Source organism: Mandrillus leucophaeus, unplaced genomic scaffold (assembly GCF_000951045.1).
Source record: "Mandrillus leucophaeus isolate KB7577 unplaced genomic scaffold, Mleu.le_1.0 Scaffold26, whole genome shotgun sequence".
NCBI lineage: Eukaryota > Metazoa > Chordata > Mammalia > Primates > Cercopithecidae > Mandrillus > Mandrillus leucophaeus.
Genome location: NW_012102698.1, coordinates 692,739 through 710,661, shown reverse-complemented (window position 1 = coordinate 710,661; position 17,923 = coordinate 692,739). Strand labels below are relative to the sequence as shown.

Genomic DNA, 17,923 nt, shown 5'->3' with positions numbered 1-17,923 from the left:
GGGGTGTGTGTGGTGAGGGCGGTGGTGGGCGTGTGGTGTGTATGGGGGTGTGTGTGTGGTGAATGGAGATGGGGGTGTGTTTGGTGAGTGGGAGTGTGTGGGGTGTGTGTGTGATGAATAGAGGTGTGGGGGGTGTGGTGTGTGTAGAGGTGTGTGGTGAGTGGGTGTATGATGTGTATATGGGGTGTGTGTGGTGAGGGCGGTGGTGGGTGTGTGGTGTGTGGGGGGGTGTATGTGGTGAATAGAGGTGTGTGTGTGGGGGTGATGAGGGGGGTGTGGTGGGTGTGGTGTGCGTAGGGGTGTGTGGTGAGTGGGTGTATGGTTTGTATATAGAGGTGTGTGTGGTGAGGGGGTGTGGTGGGTGTGTGGTCTGTGTAGGGGTGAGTGTATGGGGAGTGGGGGTGTATGATGTGTGTAGGGGTGAGTGTGTAGTGAGTGGGTGTATGGTATGGGGTGTGGTGGATGTGTACGCAGAGATGAGTGTGTGCCAGGACAGGTCCACCCTAGGCACAGCAGATGCAGCCAGAGTCAATAGGACGAGGAGCCCTCACGCCCCAACAGGTGGTGGTCACCATTTGCTGAGCACCTTCCCTGGGCCAGGCTCTGGGGACTCTGTCAGGAACCAGACCTACGCCAGGCCTCACCTCTGCTCCATAGTTTCTGCCCAGGGTGGCAGCCAGTGCCCCGCTAGAGAGACGAGAGCCTGGGGCTCAGAGAGGGCAGGGACTGCATGTGCCCTCCAGAGACTGCTCCGGAGGACAGCCCCCGTTTGCTGCCTAGATCCCCACAGCAAACCTGTACAGAGCACCGCTGAGGACAGGCTCTCTGCTCACACCAGTGCAGACCGTTTTCCTCACAGCCCCAAGAAGAGGCATCTTCTGTGCAGGGAAGAATGAAATTCAGAGCAGCAAAGCTATGTCCCTGAGGTCCAGCGGGCCAGCTAGCAGACCTGAAGTGATGATTTGGGATCTGCTGGCTGCAAAGCCTGTGCTCTTGGCTGAGTGTTCTCTGTTTGCAAATGTTGGTTGTGTTGTGTTGTTTTGCAGTGGAACCCTTTGTTAGTAAAATCTTTTTTGTTATTTGTTTTGAGACAGTCTAGCTCTGTCATCCAGCATGGAGTGCAGTGGCACACTCTCGGCTCACTGCAACCTCTGCCTCCCGGTTTTAAGCAGTTCTCATGCCTCAGCCTCCCAAGTAGCTGGGATTACAGGCATGCACCACCACACCCAGCTAATTTTGTATTTTTAGTAGAGATGGGGTTTCGCCATGTTGATCAGGCCGGTCTCGAACTCCTGACCTCAGGTGATCTGCCCGCCTCAGCCTCCCAAAGTGCTAGGATTACAGGTGTGAGCCACTACACCTGGCCTTTAGTAAAATCTTATTGGAATCCCAAGAGTTAATGCCAAGGATCTATTTAAAAACCAGTTACGGGCCAGGCGCAGTGGCTCACGCCTGTGATCCCAGCACTTTGGGAGGCCGAGGTGGGTGCATCACCTGAGGTCAGGAGTCTGAGACCAACCTGGCCAACATGGTGAAACCCTGTCTCTACTGAAAAGACAAAAATTAGCCAGACGTGGTGGCACATGCCTGTAATCCCAGCTACCCGGGCAACTGAGGCAGAAGAATCACTTGAGCTCGGGAGGCAGAGGTATAGTAACCCAAGATTGCGCCACTGCACCCCAGCCTGGGTGACAGAGCAAGACTCTGTCTCAAAAAAATAAATAAATAAAAACCAATTATACTATTAAAACCAAAAGGTCTGTGGGGTCCTGAAACCCACGAGCCAGCCCAACTCTCTCCCCTCCCCCAGCCTGGCAACACCCCACAGACCCTACAGGCCCCAAGCCTCCCCCACCTCCCACCCACCCTATCTTACAGGACAAGAAGCTGATCAAGGCCCTCTTTGACGTGCTGGCCCATCCCCAGAACTACTTCAAGTACACAGCCCAGGAGTCCAAGGAGATGTTCCCACGGTCCTTCATCAAACTGCTGCGCTCCAAAGTATCTCGGTTCCTGCGGCCCTACAAATAACCGGGGGGAGCGGCCCTGCCTGGGGGTGGCCTGGTCCACGGAGGGCGCACCTGCCCTCCACAGTGGGAGCTGCATGGGCCACCTCGTCGCCTTGGGAACCCCATGGCACTGCTCTTCAGGGAAGCCAACCAGCCCATGGAGACCGAGCCCAGGCACCCTTCGGACCCGCTGCCCCTGTGGGAGCACCCTGCTTCAGGAAGCCTCCCTCCCTCCCTCCGCCTCCCTTCCCCAGGACACCAACAGCGCCCTCTCCTGAGCCCTGGCGGACGGACTGCAGGTAGCAGGATTGCAGGACCTCCGCCCGGCCTGGCATTTCAGGAGAGAGGGGAAGTAGGGCCTATGCTCTGGGAGGCATGGTCATCCGAGACTGGGAGGCCAGGGCAGAGAGGAGGGGACAAAGGTGCTGTCTCGGGGAGGTCGATGAGCCTGTGCTAGCACCCGCAGGCCCCACGCTCTGCCAACTCCTCCAGCCACAGGCAAGGCCATGGCTCCGGGCTGTTATGCTCTAGGGGTTCTGTGATGGGATGGAACAGAGCTGCTGGGGAGGAGACTGGAGGTTTCTGCGTTCCTTCAACAGAACATTTAAAGAAGTACTCTATATATATATATAAAAATATAAATATAAATATATATATATACACTTCTATTTGTGGGTACTTTAGGAAAACGCTCTTTGGTCACTGTAAATATGAATTGTGACCCCATCCCTTCCTGCATGAGCCCAGTGAGTCCCAGCAGCTCTCAGCCTCCCTGAACGATTCAACAGCTCCTCCCAGCATCTGCCCTTCTGTTTCTGTGAGGCTGGCAGCCCTTGGGGCTGGGGAGAGCACAGCTTGCCTTGGACTTGCTTCCAAACACGAATTCTTCGAGAACTAGCTCAGATGCTCTGCTGGAGTGCTGACCTCACCCGTCCCCTTGCCAGCATCATCACTGCCCTTGGACAAGACTCAGTGGAAGATACTTCCCCTTGGACCTGTTCCTAGGAGGTGGAGGGGCCCCGCAATAAACTGCAGAAGGGGCCTTGGCTCTGACCCTGTGGCAGTGACCTTGGGGTCCGTACTATGCCCAGGTGTCAGCAGGAAACAAGGCCTTGCTCACAGGAGCACAGGCTGTGCCACCACAAGGAGACTCAGAGCAGCCAGTGAGGAAAGGGGAGAGAGAGGAGCTGGCTGTCAGAGGCCTGGCTCCCAGCGCAGCCTCCTCTTGCTACACCATGCCGCCCCCACCTAGAGGGAAACCTCTTTCCTTTCCTATAAAGGAAAGAGGTTGAATTGACTCAGAGTTCAACATGGCTGGGGAGGCCTCCAGAAACTTACAATCATGGCGGAGGGTGAAGGGGAAGCAAGCACCTTCTTCACAAGGTGGCAGGAGAGAGAAGCAAGCAGGGAAATGCCAAGGGAAGGAGAGTCTGGACTATGACCGAGTGCATGTGTCCCACCCAGCCGGGAGGCCAGCGCTGGGGATGCCGCCAGCAGAACTCCGCGCCGAGGTCCAGGAGGCCATGCCTGCTCTTCATCTGCCTGTGCGCTGCGGGACCTGCGTGGGAAATGATCTGTATGTTTCAGGTTAACAAACACTGAAAATCCCAAGGGACCTGGGAGACTCTTAAAATGAACTCCATTCTTCGGCTTGAAGTTGCCTCTAGGGTTCCTCCTGGTCACCCCTGGGCCCAGCCTGGCTGGCGAGACATGAACACGGTTTAAGAGGCTGTGGCACACTGAGGACTGCACAGATGGAGGCAGGCAAGCGAGGTCCCCGGAGGTTCAGGGCTTGGTGACGAGGTAGGCCGGTCATCACATATTCTACAGCCCAAAAGAGGGCCTGGAGCTCAGGAATTACGCTGTCACATGTGCCCACAGCAGCGGGGTCCCCGGCCTTCTCTGCTGCCATCAGCTGCCTTCTCTGCTGAAGTCCGACTCAAGGTGTAGAGAGAGTGGAGCCTCTGCACTTGGTGGGTAGGTCAGTGTCAACTAACAAGCCCTGCCAGGGGCCACTGCCCCTCCTCTGGCCACAGTCCACACAGGCCAGCCCTGGTTTCCGGAAAGAGGCCTCCCTCCCTCCCTTTGTGGAGCCATCAGTCATCCCCAAGATGAGAGGCGAGCGTCCTCCTGAGTGAGCCTGCAGCAGCAGCTCCTGAGGGGGTGCCGGGACGGGTGTCGCCTCATGATTCATGAGTGTTCTCCAGAGAAACAGAACCCAGAGGATACAGACGTAGAGCTGTGAGGGGCTGCATTATGGGAATTAGCTCACAGATTCTGGAGGCCAAGAAGTCCCACGATCTGCTGTCTGCGAGTGGGAGACCAGAAGAAGCGACACCGTCACTCAGTCTGAGTTCAAAGCCCGAGAAGCCGGGGGCCACCCTGTGAGTCCCAGCATCCAAAGCCCCGAGAACGAGGAAGACAGATGTCCCAGTTCCAAAAGGGAGGGTTCTCCCTTCTTCCCCCTTCTGTTCCACTGGGGCCCTCAACAGATGGGATGGAGTGGATGTCTTCACTCAGTCTGCCGGTTCCCATCCTAACCTCTTCTGGAAACACCCTCACATGTTTTCCCAGCTAGCTGGGTATCCTCCACCCAACCAAGACGACCATGCAATCAACCATCATACTTAAGGGTTTTTGTTTTTTGTTTTTTGTTTTTTGAGATGGAGTCTCGCTCTGTCGCCCACTAGAGTACAGAGGCGCGATCTCGGCTCACTGCAAGCTCCGCCTCCCGGGCTCACGCTATTCTCCTGCCTCAGCCTCCCCAGTAGCTGGGACTACAGGCGCCTGCCACCATGCCCAGCTAATTTGTTTGTATTTTTAGTAGAGATGGGGTTTCACTATGTTAGGCAGGATGGTCTCAATCTCCTGACCTCATGATCCGCCCTCCTTGGCCTCCCAAAGTGTTGGGATTACAGGCGTGAGCACTGTGCCTGGTCAGGGTTTGTTTGTTTGTTTGTTTTTTAATCCTTTCCAAAAACAGAACTCTTAACCTCTCTGAGCTCTTTCTGCAGTTCCTTTGGGTGGTTTTGAAAGTTGCCACCCACATACCCACAGATCCACTGCCCGCCTCCCCTCCCCTCATGTTCCAGGACTCACCACCGTGGTCAGACCGTGTCCAGCGTGCCCACCCAGGGCAAAGTTGGATGGGCAGGTGCAGACGCAACCCAGCCTTCATCTTGCTTTCCCTCGCAAGCCCTTCTATAGCTCCCAGCCCACGGGAGAGGCCGTGAGGAGCGCAGGGTCGCCAGCAGCCCCCCTGGGCGTCCCACACCATCTGGGTTACTTGAAGTCCAGGGTTGGGCTCTGTCTTGAGTCTCCACATCAGTCTCACACTGGGGAACTTGGGGTCCCCCTGTTAAAACTAGAGCTGACCCTGGGCCTCAGGGCAGGATGGTCCCAAGGAGAACTCCGTGGAGAGCAAAGCACATTTCTTCCAGTTGGTGTGTTGTTGAAGCCAACGGCAGCTTGACTGATGTGAAGTGGCTATTCCACCTGGTTCAAGATGGAGGTGTAGAGAAAAGAGAAGTGGGAAACAAGGACTGGGCCAGGTAGGATGGATCCACGTAACAAAGCCCAAGAAAAGATGGAAGCTGAGGGTGTAGAGTGCCGGAGGCCCCTATGCTGTCTGAGGGGGAGGCCAGCATAGCCCCTCCTCGACTGTCGCCTGAGCAGCTGATGAGGTCCCCAGCGCTGCACACTGTGCTCCAGGGAGAGGCGCCAAGAAGCGAGCAGGCTGCTGAGAGTCCCTGCCCTGCTATCTGGCTGGGACGGAGGCAGATGCCGGGTCTCCAGGCTCCTCTGAGCTTGGGTCAGCTCCTAGTGGAGCACTGCACCCTAGGGAACCGAAGGACCTGTGTGAAGACAGGCATGGAAAACCAGAGTGTCTCCCGTACAGCTTCCCAGGAGTTAGGGGGAACCCAGGTGTGGGGGGACTTTTCTGCCTCACATTCCCGGCATTCCCCCCAAGTTTGTTTCCACTTTCCAGAAACAAACCACGGGAAGGGAAGGAATCTGCGGCAGGGTTTCGAAGCCAGCCAGGCCCTCCGTGAGTGAGGGCTCGTGTAGCTGCTGAGGGCAGCCTGCAGCCAGGCGGCCTCATCCGCTGCCCAGATTAGGCTGTGCCTTTTCCAATTCCTTCCCCGCGCCAGAGCCTCTCCCCATCCTTCCCCGCGCCAGAGCGTCGCAGCCACAGCCACGCCAACCTCCCTCCTCCTGCTCTGGGCTCTGCACCGTCCTCTCAAGCAGCAGAATCAGCCTGCGCTCCCCAGCCTCAGTGCCTCTGCCCCACACAAGTCGCGCTGGCCAGGCGGTGAGCAGTTTCCCAAACGCTGGCTCCCCAAAGGGACAGTGTGGCCCACTCCTGCCCTGCCTCCATGGTGGCCCAGGCTGCAGGACCCACGGTGGAGGCCTCGGGCAGCTTTCTCTCCGGCTACCCATTGGCTTGGGACACACAGATAAAATACAGCGAAAACATGGGCCAAAACATCCCAGACAAGGATGGCACAAGAGGCCAAATTTGAAAGCCCTGGGAGAGAAACCATTTCCCCCACTTCTAGCGAGCATGGTTTCTGTCTGAACGGCCTCCCTCTCATGCTCATTCTCCAGAGACGCGCCGTCCGCAGGCAGCCTCTCCGTGAAGCCGCTCCCCGGGCTTGTCCACGGGAGGCAGCTCCTGGCCTGTCTAAGCCATACCGATGCTTAATGTACATTTTTGGAGTTGAATATTATTCCGGCACCTCCACCACCCCCAGCAGAAAAAAATAAGATACTGAAGTAAGTTGAGTCATTTAGCAAACATTTACTGAGCACCTCCCGTGTGCCAGGCTCCTAGAAAGACAGGGAGTTGGTGCCCTGCATAGATGACAAACTGCCCCCGACAGCAGACAGACAGACACACTTCTCCGGACAGCAGACAGACAGACACACTGCCGCAGACAGCAGACAAACAGACACACTGCCGCAGACAGCAGACAAGCTGCCGCAGACAGCAGACAGACAAACAGACACGCTCCCCCGGACAGCAGACAAGCTGCCCCGGACAGCCTGCTCACCTTGCCTGCCACAGTGCCTGCCCCGCAGGGAGAAGCCTTCCTTCTCACGCAGGGGGTCCAGCCGTTTTCACCTCCCCTGGTTCATGCTCAGGAAGTCTGGTTGCCCTGGCAAACTGCAGCTGACATTGAGGTCCCTTTTCACCAAAGATGCACAAGGTGTCCGTGCCGAGCCGACATCATTCAGGCTAAGGGCAGAGGATGTAATGAGGGGTGAGGGAGGATGTGGAGAGAGAGCAGAGCGCTCTTCCTATTCTCCTGCGGCTGCCTCTGCCCCCACAGCACCCACAGATCCCTGGCCCTTCCAGGAGTAAGTCCTGGGCAGGCAGAGCTGGGGTTGGCCTGATCCCACCTGCTTTGCTCTTGGAAAGGACATCAGGTGTGCGCAAAACATCCTTGGAGCCCAGACAACACAGGCATGGCCTGCGTGCCCTCCCAGCACCTGCTGCGATGGCCTCAAGGCCTCTCCAGTCACCTGCTGCACCATGCCACTCAGAGCCCCTGGGTGAGCCCCCTGGAACTGTCTGCACCCCCCAAGCCCCAACAGGAAGAAGGGAAGGGCAGGGAAGCTGACGCTCACTCAGTGCCCACTGGGCTCTGGGCTCAACCCTCTAATATCCACACATCCCATCCTCCCAGCCCTGTGTGGATGGTGGGGTTAAGACCATTCTTTAGATGTGGAAATGAAGGCTCCAGGAGACCACAGGACATGCCCAAGGCAAAGAGCTGGTAGTCCCTGGATTTGGGAATCAAACTCAAGCCCATCTAATCCCAGCGTAGGAAATGTCTCTAAAACGTTGATCAATCGGAAGCTTACAGACTGGAAACTGGGCCAGGTCAGCCCTCGCGGTGGAGTTCAGAGACAGAGAGAAGGTTGCAGGGAGGGGAGAGAACAGGAGGATCCGGGGCCAGGGTGACTTCAGTGACATTCCCTCCCTCCTTCACAAGCACGAAAAACTCGTTTGGAGAGAGGACAGCTTTTGCCTTCCCCACCAGGCAGACAGGGCATTCACTGTGCCAGTGTGAGCAGACACGGCCCGAGGCTCAAGTGCCCTTGCCGAGTGTCCCCACTGCCCTTGGGGAGGCCCCAGCACAGCCCTGCAGAGATGCGAGTAAGAGTGCCCAGTGCCCTCAGCAGATGGGTGGCAGAAAGCAGGAGGAGGAAGAGGGAGCTGACCAATGCCGGGTGTCTTGTTCACTGAGATCAGAACCTCCAACATGCCGAGCAGACCCAGGCCACGTCGCTCGGGGAACAGGACACCAGGGCGCTGTGCTCAAGGCCCGCAGGCTTCACTTCTGGCTCTTGTGAGGGCACGGTATCGTCCAGGCACTTGGCAACGACTCTGCCTACAAATACCGACATAACCACATCTTCCTTTTAGTTGCCACCAATATTCAGTTTTGTTTTATCCATCATGTCCTCCATATGCATGTAATGAAACATTTGTGAAAATCACTTTAATAATAAACAGGAAATGAACCTAAATATTGCTCTTTTCTCTTATTCAGCAAAAGTCATGAGTTGGGGGGAAATGCTAACTGGAATCCAGAAAAGAAAAAATAATGGAAGAAATTTCATGACGCTATTGAGGACTGAAAGCTACAGTAACCTCTGGAAAACAAAGCAGCGAGCTGGAGATCTAAGTGCAGAGGCAGGGGGCGCCCACATTGAGGGAACAGACATGCTCCTAACTGGCAGAAGGCAAAATGTCCATATTGCAAATCCCATTTCCCCTCATAACTCATGATGAAATGAGAGTTCTTTTTTTTTTTTTTTTTCCAGACAGAGTCTCGCTCTGTCACCTAGGCTAGAGTGCAGTGGCGCGATCTCCGCTCACTGCAAGCTCCACCTCCCGGGCTCACGCCATTCTCCTGCCTCAGCCTCCCGAGTAGCTGGGACTACAGACACCTGCCACCATGCCTGGCTAATTTTTTGTATTTTTTGTAGAGATGGGGTTTCTCTGTGTTAGCCAGGATAGTCTTGACCTCCTGACCTCATGATCCACCCACCTCAGCCTCCTAAAGTGCTGGGATTACAGGCGTGAGCCACCATGCCCAGCCAAGAGTTGTTCTTTGACACTGGGCCTTTAATCTGGAAGTCATGGTCACAGTGAGCCTCAAGGAACATACGACTCGTCGAAATTAGGCACACAATGCTCTGTGTGTGTGTATGTGCATGCACAGGTACACATTTCTATTTCTCTGGGAATATGGCCCACAGCGTTCCTCAGGTTCTAAAAGAAATCTAGGGCTGGGTGCAGTGGCTCCCACCTATAATCCCAGCACTTCGGGAGGCCAAGGCAAGAGGATTGCATGTGTCCAGGAGTTCGAGACCAGCTTGGGTAACATGGCGAGACCCCCATCTCTACAAAAAATGAAAAATAAAAAATAAAAACTGAGCAAAAGACATATACATGCATTTCACAGAAGAAGAAACAGGATGGCCAATTACCATTTGAAAAAGTGCTCAATCTCGTTAATAATAATGGAAATACAGGCTGCTCTGCCTAGGAGTAGTCATGCTTTTGTTTCTTCTCTGATAAACTTGCTTTCACACACACACAAATGGAAGGATAAATTAAGACAACAAAAATATACCATGGTAGCACTGGGTTGGCAAAGAAAAATAAGTGTGATAAAATCAGAATCAGAGAGGATATAGATCAACTGACTACATACAAATGGGGAATCTCTTTTTTACATATATGTTCCAGGAAATATACAAAAATATTCATAGCTTCATGTTTATTAGAGCAAAAAGCTTAAGATAACCTAAGTCTCTTAGTGAAAGACTGCATCATAGTCACATAATTAAATATTATGTAGCTATGACAGTTAACATCCTGCAACAAAAGGGGTATGTCTTAAAAACATCACGTGCAGGAACAAGACCAGGATGTGTGCCCGCACCACTCTGCTGGAGGTCTAGCCAGGACAAGTAGGCAGGAAAAAAATATAAACGGCATCCAGACTGGAACGGAAACAAAATTACCCGTTTCACAGGTCCTGATCTTGTATATGGAAAATACTTAAGGAATCCACAAATAATTACTAGAGCTAATGAAATTCACAAGGTTACAGGACATAAGATCAATATATAAAAATCAGTTGTAGGCTGGGCACAGTGGCTTACCCCTGTAATCCCAGCACTTTGGGAGGACAAGGAGGGTGGAGAGCCTGAGCTCAGGAGTTCGAGACCAACCAGGGCAACATGGCAAAGCCTTGTCTCTACCAAAAATACAAAAAATTAGCCAGGCATGGTGGCACACACCTGTGGTCCTAGCTACTGGGGAGGCTGAGGTGAGAGGATCGCTTGAGCCTAGGAGGCAGAGGTTGCAGTGAGCTGACATTCAGCCACTGCACTCCAGCCTGGATGACAGAGTAAGACCCCGTCTCACAAAAAGAGAAAAGAAATTAAAGAAGATCTGTATTCATGGGTTGGAAGACAGTATTGTTAAGATGACAGTACTCCCCAAATTGGTCTACAGATTCAATGCAGTAATGATCAACATCCTGGCTGGCTTCATGCACAAACTGACATGTGAATCCTAAAATTCATACAGAAATGCAAGGGACCCATAGTAGCCAAACAGTCTTGAAAAAGAACAAAGTTGGAGGATTCACACTTTTCATTTTTAAAACTTACTACAAGCTTACATTAATCAAGATTGTGTGGTACTAGCAGAAGCATAGACCTATAGATCAATGGAATAGAATTCAGAGTCCAGAAATGAACCCTTAAATTTATCATCCATCAGTTAGTTTTCAACAACAGTGCCAAGATCATTTAATGGGGGAAAAAAAAATAGTCTTTTCAACAAATGGTACTAGGACAACTAAATATCTACATGCAAAAGAAGGAACTTGGACCCCTACCTCGTACACAAAAAATCAACTCAAAGTGATCAAGGACTGAAATGTAACAGCTAAAACTATAAAACTCTTAGAAACTAAGACAGATAAATAAGTCTTTGGAATCTTGAATTAGGCAGAGGCTTCCTTTTTTTTTAACTTCAATTTTTTATTTCCGTTAAGTTTCAGGGGAACAGGTGGTGTCTGAATACATGAGTAAATTCTTTAGTGGTGATTTCTGAAACCTTGGTGCACCCATCACCCAAGCAGTATACACTGTACCCAGGCAACGGCTCCTTTTTTTTTTTTTTTTTTTTTTTTTGAGACAGATTTCACTCTTGTCACCCAGGTTGGAGTGCAATGGTGCAATCTCAGCTCGTCGCAACCTCTGCTTCCCAGGTTCAAGCGATTCTCCTGCCTCAGCCTCCTGAGTAGCTGGGATTACAGGCACGTGCCACAACGCCCGGCTATTTTTTTTTGTATTTTTAGTAGAGATGGGGTTTCACCATGTTGGTCAGGCGAGTCTCGAACTCCTGACCTCAGGTGATCCGACCGCCTCGGCCTCCCAAAGTGCTGGGATTGCAGGCGTGAGTCACTGCGCCCAGCGGCAATGGCTTCTTAAATGTAACACACAAATAATAAGCCACCAAAGAAAAAATATATAAATTGGACGTAACAAAAATTGAAAATTTGTACTTCAAAGGGCTCTGTGAAGAAAGTGGAAAGATAACATAATAGGAAAAAAACCTTTACAAATCATGTCTGATAAGACTCCATCCAGTATCCAGGATATGTAAAGAACTCTTACAACTCAACAATAAGACAAATAACCTAACTTTAAAATGAACAGGCCGGGAGCAGTGGCTGTAATCCCAGCATTTTGGGAAGCCAAGGAAGGCGAATCACCCGAGGTCAGGAGTTTGAGACCAGCCTGACCAACATGATGAAATTGCGTCTCCACTAAAAATACAAAAAAAATTAACTAGGCGTGGTGGCATGCCCCTGTAACCCCAGCTACTTGGGAGGCTGAGGCAGGAGAATTGCTTGAACCCAGGAGGAGGAGGTTGCAGTGAGCCAAGATCACACCATTACACTCCAACCTGGGCGACATGAGGGAAACTCCCTCTCAAAAAAAACAACAACAACAACAAAAAGAGCAAAGAAGGCCAGGCACAGAGGCTCATGCCTGTAATCCCAGCACTTTGGGAGGCCAAGATAAGAGGATCACTTGAGGCCAAGAGTTCAAGACCAGCCTGGGCAATAAAGCAAGACCCTGTCTCTGTATCAACAACAACAATGGACAAAGAGGCCAGGCACAGTGGCTCACATCTGTAATCTAGCACTTTGGGAGGTCAACACCAGTGGATCACTTGAGGCCAAGAGTTCAAGACCAGCCTGGGCAATAAAGCAAGACCCTGTCTCTGTATCAACAACAACAATGGACAAAGAGGCCAGGCACAGTGGCTCACATCTGTAATCTAGCACTTTGGGAGGTCAACACCAGTGGATCACTTGAGGCCAAGAGTTCAAGACCAGCCTTCACAACATGATGAAACCCCATCTCTATAAAAAATACAAAAATTAGCCAGACATGGTGGCACATGCCTATAATCCCAGATACTTGGAAGGCTGAGGCAGGAGAATGGCTTGAACCCAGGTGACAGAGGTTGCAGTGAGCCAAGATCGCACCACTGCACTCCAGCCTGGGCAACAGAGCAAGACACCATCTCAATATAAATAAATAAATAAATTTTATGTATATATATACTTACCAGTTTATAAAAAACAGTTGGATCCAAATTATTTTTCTGACAAAATGGGAAAAGATTAAACTTTAAGAATTTTTAAAATACGCCAACTTATAAAGATTGTGAGCCAAATTTTAGGTAACACAGCCTAAGTCAGTTACCAATACACTGGGTTGGACCGAGAATAGTGAACTGTGAAAACATGACTGCATTATGTGAGGAGGCCTAAAAGACAGAAGTGACTCCCACCAGTCTGCACAGTATTCTCCTGGACTCAATTTTTTGTCCTTGAAGAAAAGAGTGTTGCCCTCTCTTTTAGTATAGGGAAGAAGTCTTTCCATGAGAACTTCATCTTTTGCTTTTAGAAACAACATGAAGTGCATAATGGTTTTCTTTTTGTATCTCCTGGTTGTCAAGTGTTTTTACTTAAATAGTCAGTATTCTGTCTTTCTCTCTTCTTTTTTCCAGTGGTGGGGGTGGGGGGGATTGGTGGCGGTAATGGGAGGAGACAGGTAATTTTATGTTGATTAAATACACATTCAGTGCCTCTTTAGAACATTTCCCCTGAGAAGAATGAGTCAGGATTAACAAAGTGAGCATGGGGGAAAGGGCTTTCTGGCAGAAGACAGAGCACAATGCTTTCCAGGAGCCGAAGACAACCAGAGAGACAGGGACTCACAGCGTGAGGGGAAGAGTGTGATGAAAAGAGGCTGGAAAGGTTGGCAGTGTCAGCTCACACAGAGCCTTGGAACTCACATGAAGAGTTGAACCACAAAGGGTTCCAAGTAGGGATCTGACACAACTGGGTTTACATTTGGGGAGGAGCATGTAAAAGAGGCCTGCCCTGTCAGAGCCTCACATTCTCCTGGTCAAAGGGGCTGGGTCAGGAATGTTCACATGATCTGACCAGTACCTGAGACAACTGAGACTCAGGCTGTCTTCCCCAGCAGGACGGGATACCTAGGAGAATGTGGGCTGGGCAGGAGCCGCTGAAGCTATCTTATTACCACAAGAGGATGGTCTATTGGAGAGTGAAGCTGAAAGAAAATTATGACAGTGAAGGAGATCTGGCCTGACCAAATCCATCTTGCCTTTAACATCCAAGCTGCCTGTATTAGTTCATTTTCACACTGCTGATGAAGACTGGGCAATTTACAAAAGAAAGGGGTTGAATGGACTTAAGAGTCCCACACGGCTGGGGAGCCCTCACAATCATGGCAGAAAGCAAGGAGGAGCAAGTCACGACTTATATGGATGGCAGCAGGCAAAGAGAAAGAGCTTGTGCAGGGAAACTCTCATTTTTATTTATTTATTTATTTTTATTGTTTTTAGATGGAGTCTCGCTCTGTTGCCCAGGCTGGAGTACAGTGGCATGATCTCAGCTCACTGCAGCCTTCACCTCCCAAGTTCAAGCAATTCTCCTGCCTCAGCCTCCCGAGTAGCTGGGATTACTGGTGCCCACCACCACGCCTGGCTAATTTTTATATTTTTCAGTAGAGACAGGGTTTCACCATGTTGGCCAGGCTGGTCTCAAACTCCTGACCTCAGGTGATCCCCACCTTGGCCTCCCAAAGTGCTGGGATTACAGGTATGAACCACTGCGCCCGGCCTAAAAATAAAAATTATAAGACTGACAAAACAGACTCCTTGTTGCAATAAGATACCGAATTTCAACCTGACTCTGGCATTGCATCACATGCTCTCTGAGGGCTGCCACCTAAGAAACTTCTTAGGTAACAACGGCCTTGGCTTCCACAATCCCTTTATCTTAAGCATTCTTTTCTACTGACTTCTTAAATCTTTAGACAAAGCTTAACTCTGTCTGTCAGCCACCTGCCAATCAGGAAATCTCTGAATCCACCTGTGACCTGAAGCCCCCTCCCCAAGATACTCCACCTTTTTAGATGGAAGCAATGTACACCTTCCAGGTATCGACCTATGTCTTTGCTTGTTAACAGCTGTCTCCCTAAAATGTATAAAACCAAACTATAACCCGACCGCCTCAGGCACACTTTCTCAGGACCTCTTGAGACTGTACTCTGGGCCATGGTCACTCGTATTGGCCCAGAATAAACATCTTTAAATATTTTACAGAATTAGTTTTTTCATCAAGTGTCAAAGACAACAGGTTTCAGTTTGTATGGTTGCTGATAATAAAATAATTGTGAGTATGACATATACTATCTACATAGTCATGACTATAAGGCATGAGAAATAATATAGTCAGGCCGTGTGCAGTGGCTCACGCCTGTAATCCTAGCACTTTGGGAGGCCAAGGTAGGTGGATTGCTTGAGGTCAGGAGTTTGAGACCAGCCTGGCCAACATGGTGAAACCCCATCTCTACTAAAAATACAAAAATTAGCCGGGTGTGATGGTGCGCGCCTGTAGTCCCAGTTACTTGGGAGGCTGAGGCAGAAGAATCGCTTTAGCCCAGCAGGCAGAGGCTGCAGTGAGCTGAGATTGTACCGTTGCACTCCAACCTGGTCAATGTGCGAAACTCCATCTCAAAATAAATAGATAATATAGTAAAATAGCATCACAATGCTGGGCATGGGGCATGCTGGCTCACACCTGTAATTCCCGCACTTTGGGAGGCCAAGACAGGAGGATCGCTTGAAATAAGGAGTTTGAGACCAGTCTGGGCAACAAAGCAAGACCTCAACTCTACAAAAGGAATTTTTAATTAGCCAGGTGTAGTGGTACACACCTAGTGTACCTCCCAGCTACTTGGGAGGCTGAGACAGGAAGATCTCTTGAACCCAGGAGTTCAAGACTGCAGTGAGCTATGATAGAACCACTGCACTCTAGCCTGGGTGACAGAGGAAAACCCTGATTCAGAAAAAAAAAAAAAGAAAAAATATATATATATAGATGGAATTTTGCAATGATCAGGTCTATGAAGAAGATATTTCTTACCTAATTGCAATATAATATTATTTATTGAATAATTTCTTCAATATTTACTGAATAGTCACAGTGAGATCCTGCTGCCCCTGCCTACTTACAACCTGAGTTGTGCCTGTTCTGTGTCCTGCAAGATACGTGGAGCCTTAGGGAAATTATAGGTCAGGTGTAAATGAAATGTGTGGGAAATGGAGGCAATGGTTCCACTCTACATTGTATAGAGAAGGCTGAACACTTTTGCGGCCATGGTGGTTTTGTCCCCTTTAATGTGGTATAAGGCTAGTTCATACATTAATATTTAATATTTTACTCCTACTGTGCAATATAACTTTTTCCGGAGCAATAAACTAAAACAAAAACATTCCAGAAACTCATATTTCATTATAAATTAAGTTCTGAATTTCGATTTCTCAAAGTTGATTATGAAGGTGAAACTTCCACAAAATGTCAACCTTTACCTTCCATCATGGAGGTCAAAGATAGATCACCAGCCTCAAACAAGATGATACAATTCTGATTCAGAAGCATCACATCTATCAAAAGTTAGTAATTATTTTAAGACTGTGCCTGAAAACAACAAGTGGATCTGCAGAAGTGGATTTACATATCATCCTGTAAATCATGACTCTTCTCTTAGATCAAATTTTTCCTCAGAAAAGTACTTCAGTGTGATAGTATTAACAACACGTTTTTCTGACTGGGCGAGGTGGCTCACGTCTGTAATCACAGCACTTTGGGAGGCTGAGGTGGACGGATCACTTGAGGCCAGGAGTTTGAGACCAGCTTGGATAACATGGTGCAACTCTGTCCCTACTAAAAATCCAAAAATTAGCTGAGTGTGGTGGTGCATGCCTGTAATCCCAGCTACTTGGGAGTCTGAGGCACGAGGATTGCTTGAACCCAGGAGAGAGAGGTTGCAGTGAGCCGAGATCACGCGACGGCACTCCAGCCTGGGCCACAGAGCAAGATGAGACTGTGTCTCAAAAAACAAACAAAAAGGCCACTACAGTGCCTCACACCTGTAATCCCAGCACTTTGGGAGGCCAAGGAGGGTAGATCACCTGAGGTCAGGAGTTCAAGGCCAGCCTGGACAACATGGTGAAACTCCGTCTCTACTAAAAATACAAAATTTAGCTGGGCATGGTGGTGCACAGCTGTAGTCCCAGCTACTCGGGAGGCTGTGGCAGGAGAATTGCTTGAACCTGCAAAGTGGAGTTCCAGTATGGGCGATAGAGCCAGACTCCACTTCAAAAAAAAAAGCCAGGCCAGGCACAAATGGCACACGCCTGTCATCCCAGCACTTTGGGAGGCCAAGGTGTGTGGCTCACCTAAGGTCCTAAGGTCAGGAGTTCGAGACCAGCCTGACATGGTGAAACCCCGTCTCTACTATTAGCCAGGCATGGTGGCACACACCTGTAGGCCCAGCTACTTGGGAGGCTGAAGCAGGAGAATCACTTGAACCCGGGAGGCGGAGGTTGCAGTGAGCCAAGACTGCACCACTGCACTCCATCCAGCCTGGGCAACAAGGGCAAAACTCTGTCTCTAAATAAATAAATAAATAAAATGCTTTTCTCTGCAGCCCTCGCCAACTTGAGTTCGGAAATTTGAGCCTTTGCAGACCCACCTGCTTCCTACAATGGAATCGAACAAGTCCTCTGAACTGGCACATTTCGTTCAAACTCAGTTCAAACATGTTATCACAATAGCGTCTGAAACTCAAAAAAATTCTCAGCCTTTGTTTTTTTAGCAAATTACAATTCTTACAATATTGCAAACAGGAAGACATTAAAATATATCCCTATGGAGCAATAAAACTCAATGAAAGTTCAAAAGAGAATGTCTTTTGAAAGTCTGTAACTGAACTGTTTTTGTCTTTTAAAGAGGGAGTCTCGCTATGTTGCGGAGGCTGGACTTGAATTCTTGGGCTCAACCGATCCTCCCGCCTCAGCCTTTCGAGTAACTGGGACTACAGACGCCGCCACCACCGCCAGTTCAACATCCTGACATGTAGAAGTAAACTCTTCTGACAGGTACACTTGGTCTTAATTGGATCAACTGACATTCCGAATCCAAATATAATTGACAAGGGCCACGATTTTGCAGCATCCAAATCTGGTGAAGCACTCACAAGAATCGAGAGTTCCTTACTCCCCCGGGGCGGGGGCCTGCGAGCCCTGTGTGCCTGGTGCAGGAACAGCAGCGCCGCGTCACCCAGTTCCCCCTTCCCGGCAGTAGGTGGAGCCTCTTCCTGTCCTGACAGCGCCGGACATAGGCACCCCGCCCTCCCGGCATTCCCCTGGGTCGCCGCAGGCTGAGCGAGAAAAGCTCCGCCCCCATCGGGCGCGCGTGCGCACACGG

General features: G+C 50.3%; 2 protein-coding genes across 2 annotated transcripts in view; both read left to right on the top strand.

Annotated features, from left to right (window-relative positions):
* SCUBE1 (signal peptide, CUB domain, EGF-like 1) overlaps positions 1-2,809 on the top strand; it is a 146,016-nt gene extending 143,207 nt beyond the window's left edge. The window contains exon 22 of the mRNA XM_011984062.1: positions 1,879-2,809. Coding sequence (XP_011839452.1) covers positions 1,879-2,031 — 153 coding nt within the window. The 3' untranslated portion in view covers positions 2,032-2,809. The remainder of the gene's footprint in view (positions 1-1,878) is intronic.
* Positions 2,810-3,493: 684 nt separating this feature from the next.
* The window catches only part of TTLL12 (tubulin tyrosine ligase-like family member 12), a 34,856-nt gene continuing 20,426 nt past the window's right edge, over positions 3,494-17,923 (top strand). Inside the window, exons 1-3 of the mRNA XM_011984061.1 lie at positions 3,494-3,585; positions 17,757-17,796; positions 17,876-17,905. Coding sequence (XP_011839451.1) covers positions 3,494-3,585; positions 17,757-17,796; positions 17,876-17,905 — 162 coding nt within the window. The remainder of the gene's footprint in view (positions 3,586-17,756; positions 17,797-17,875; positions 17,906-17,923) is intronic.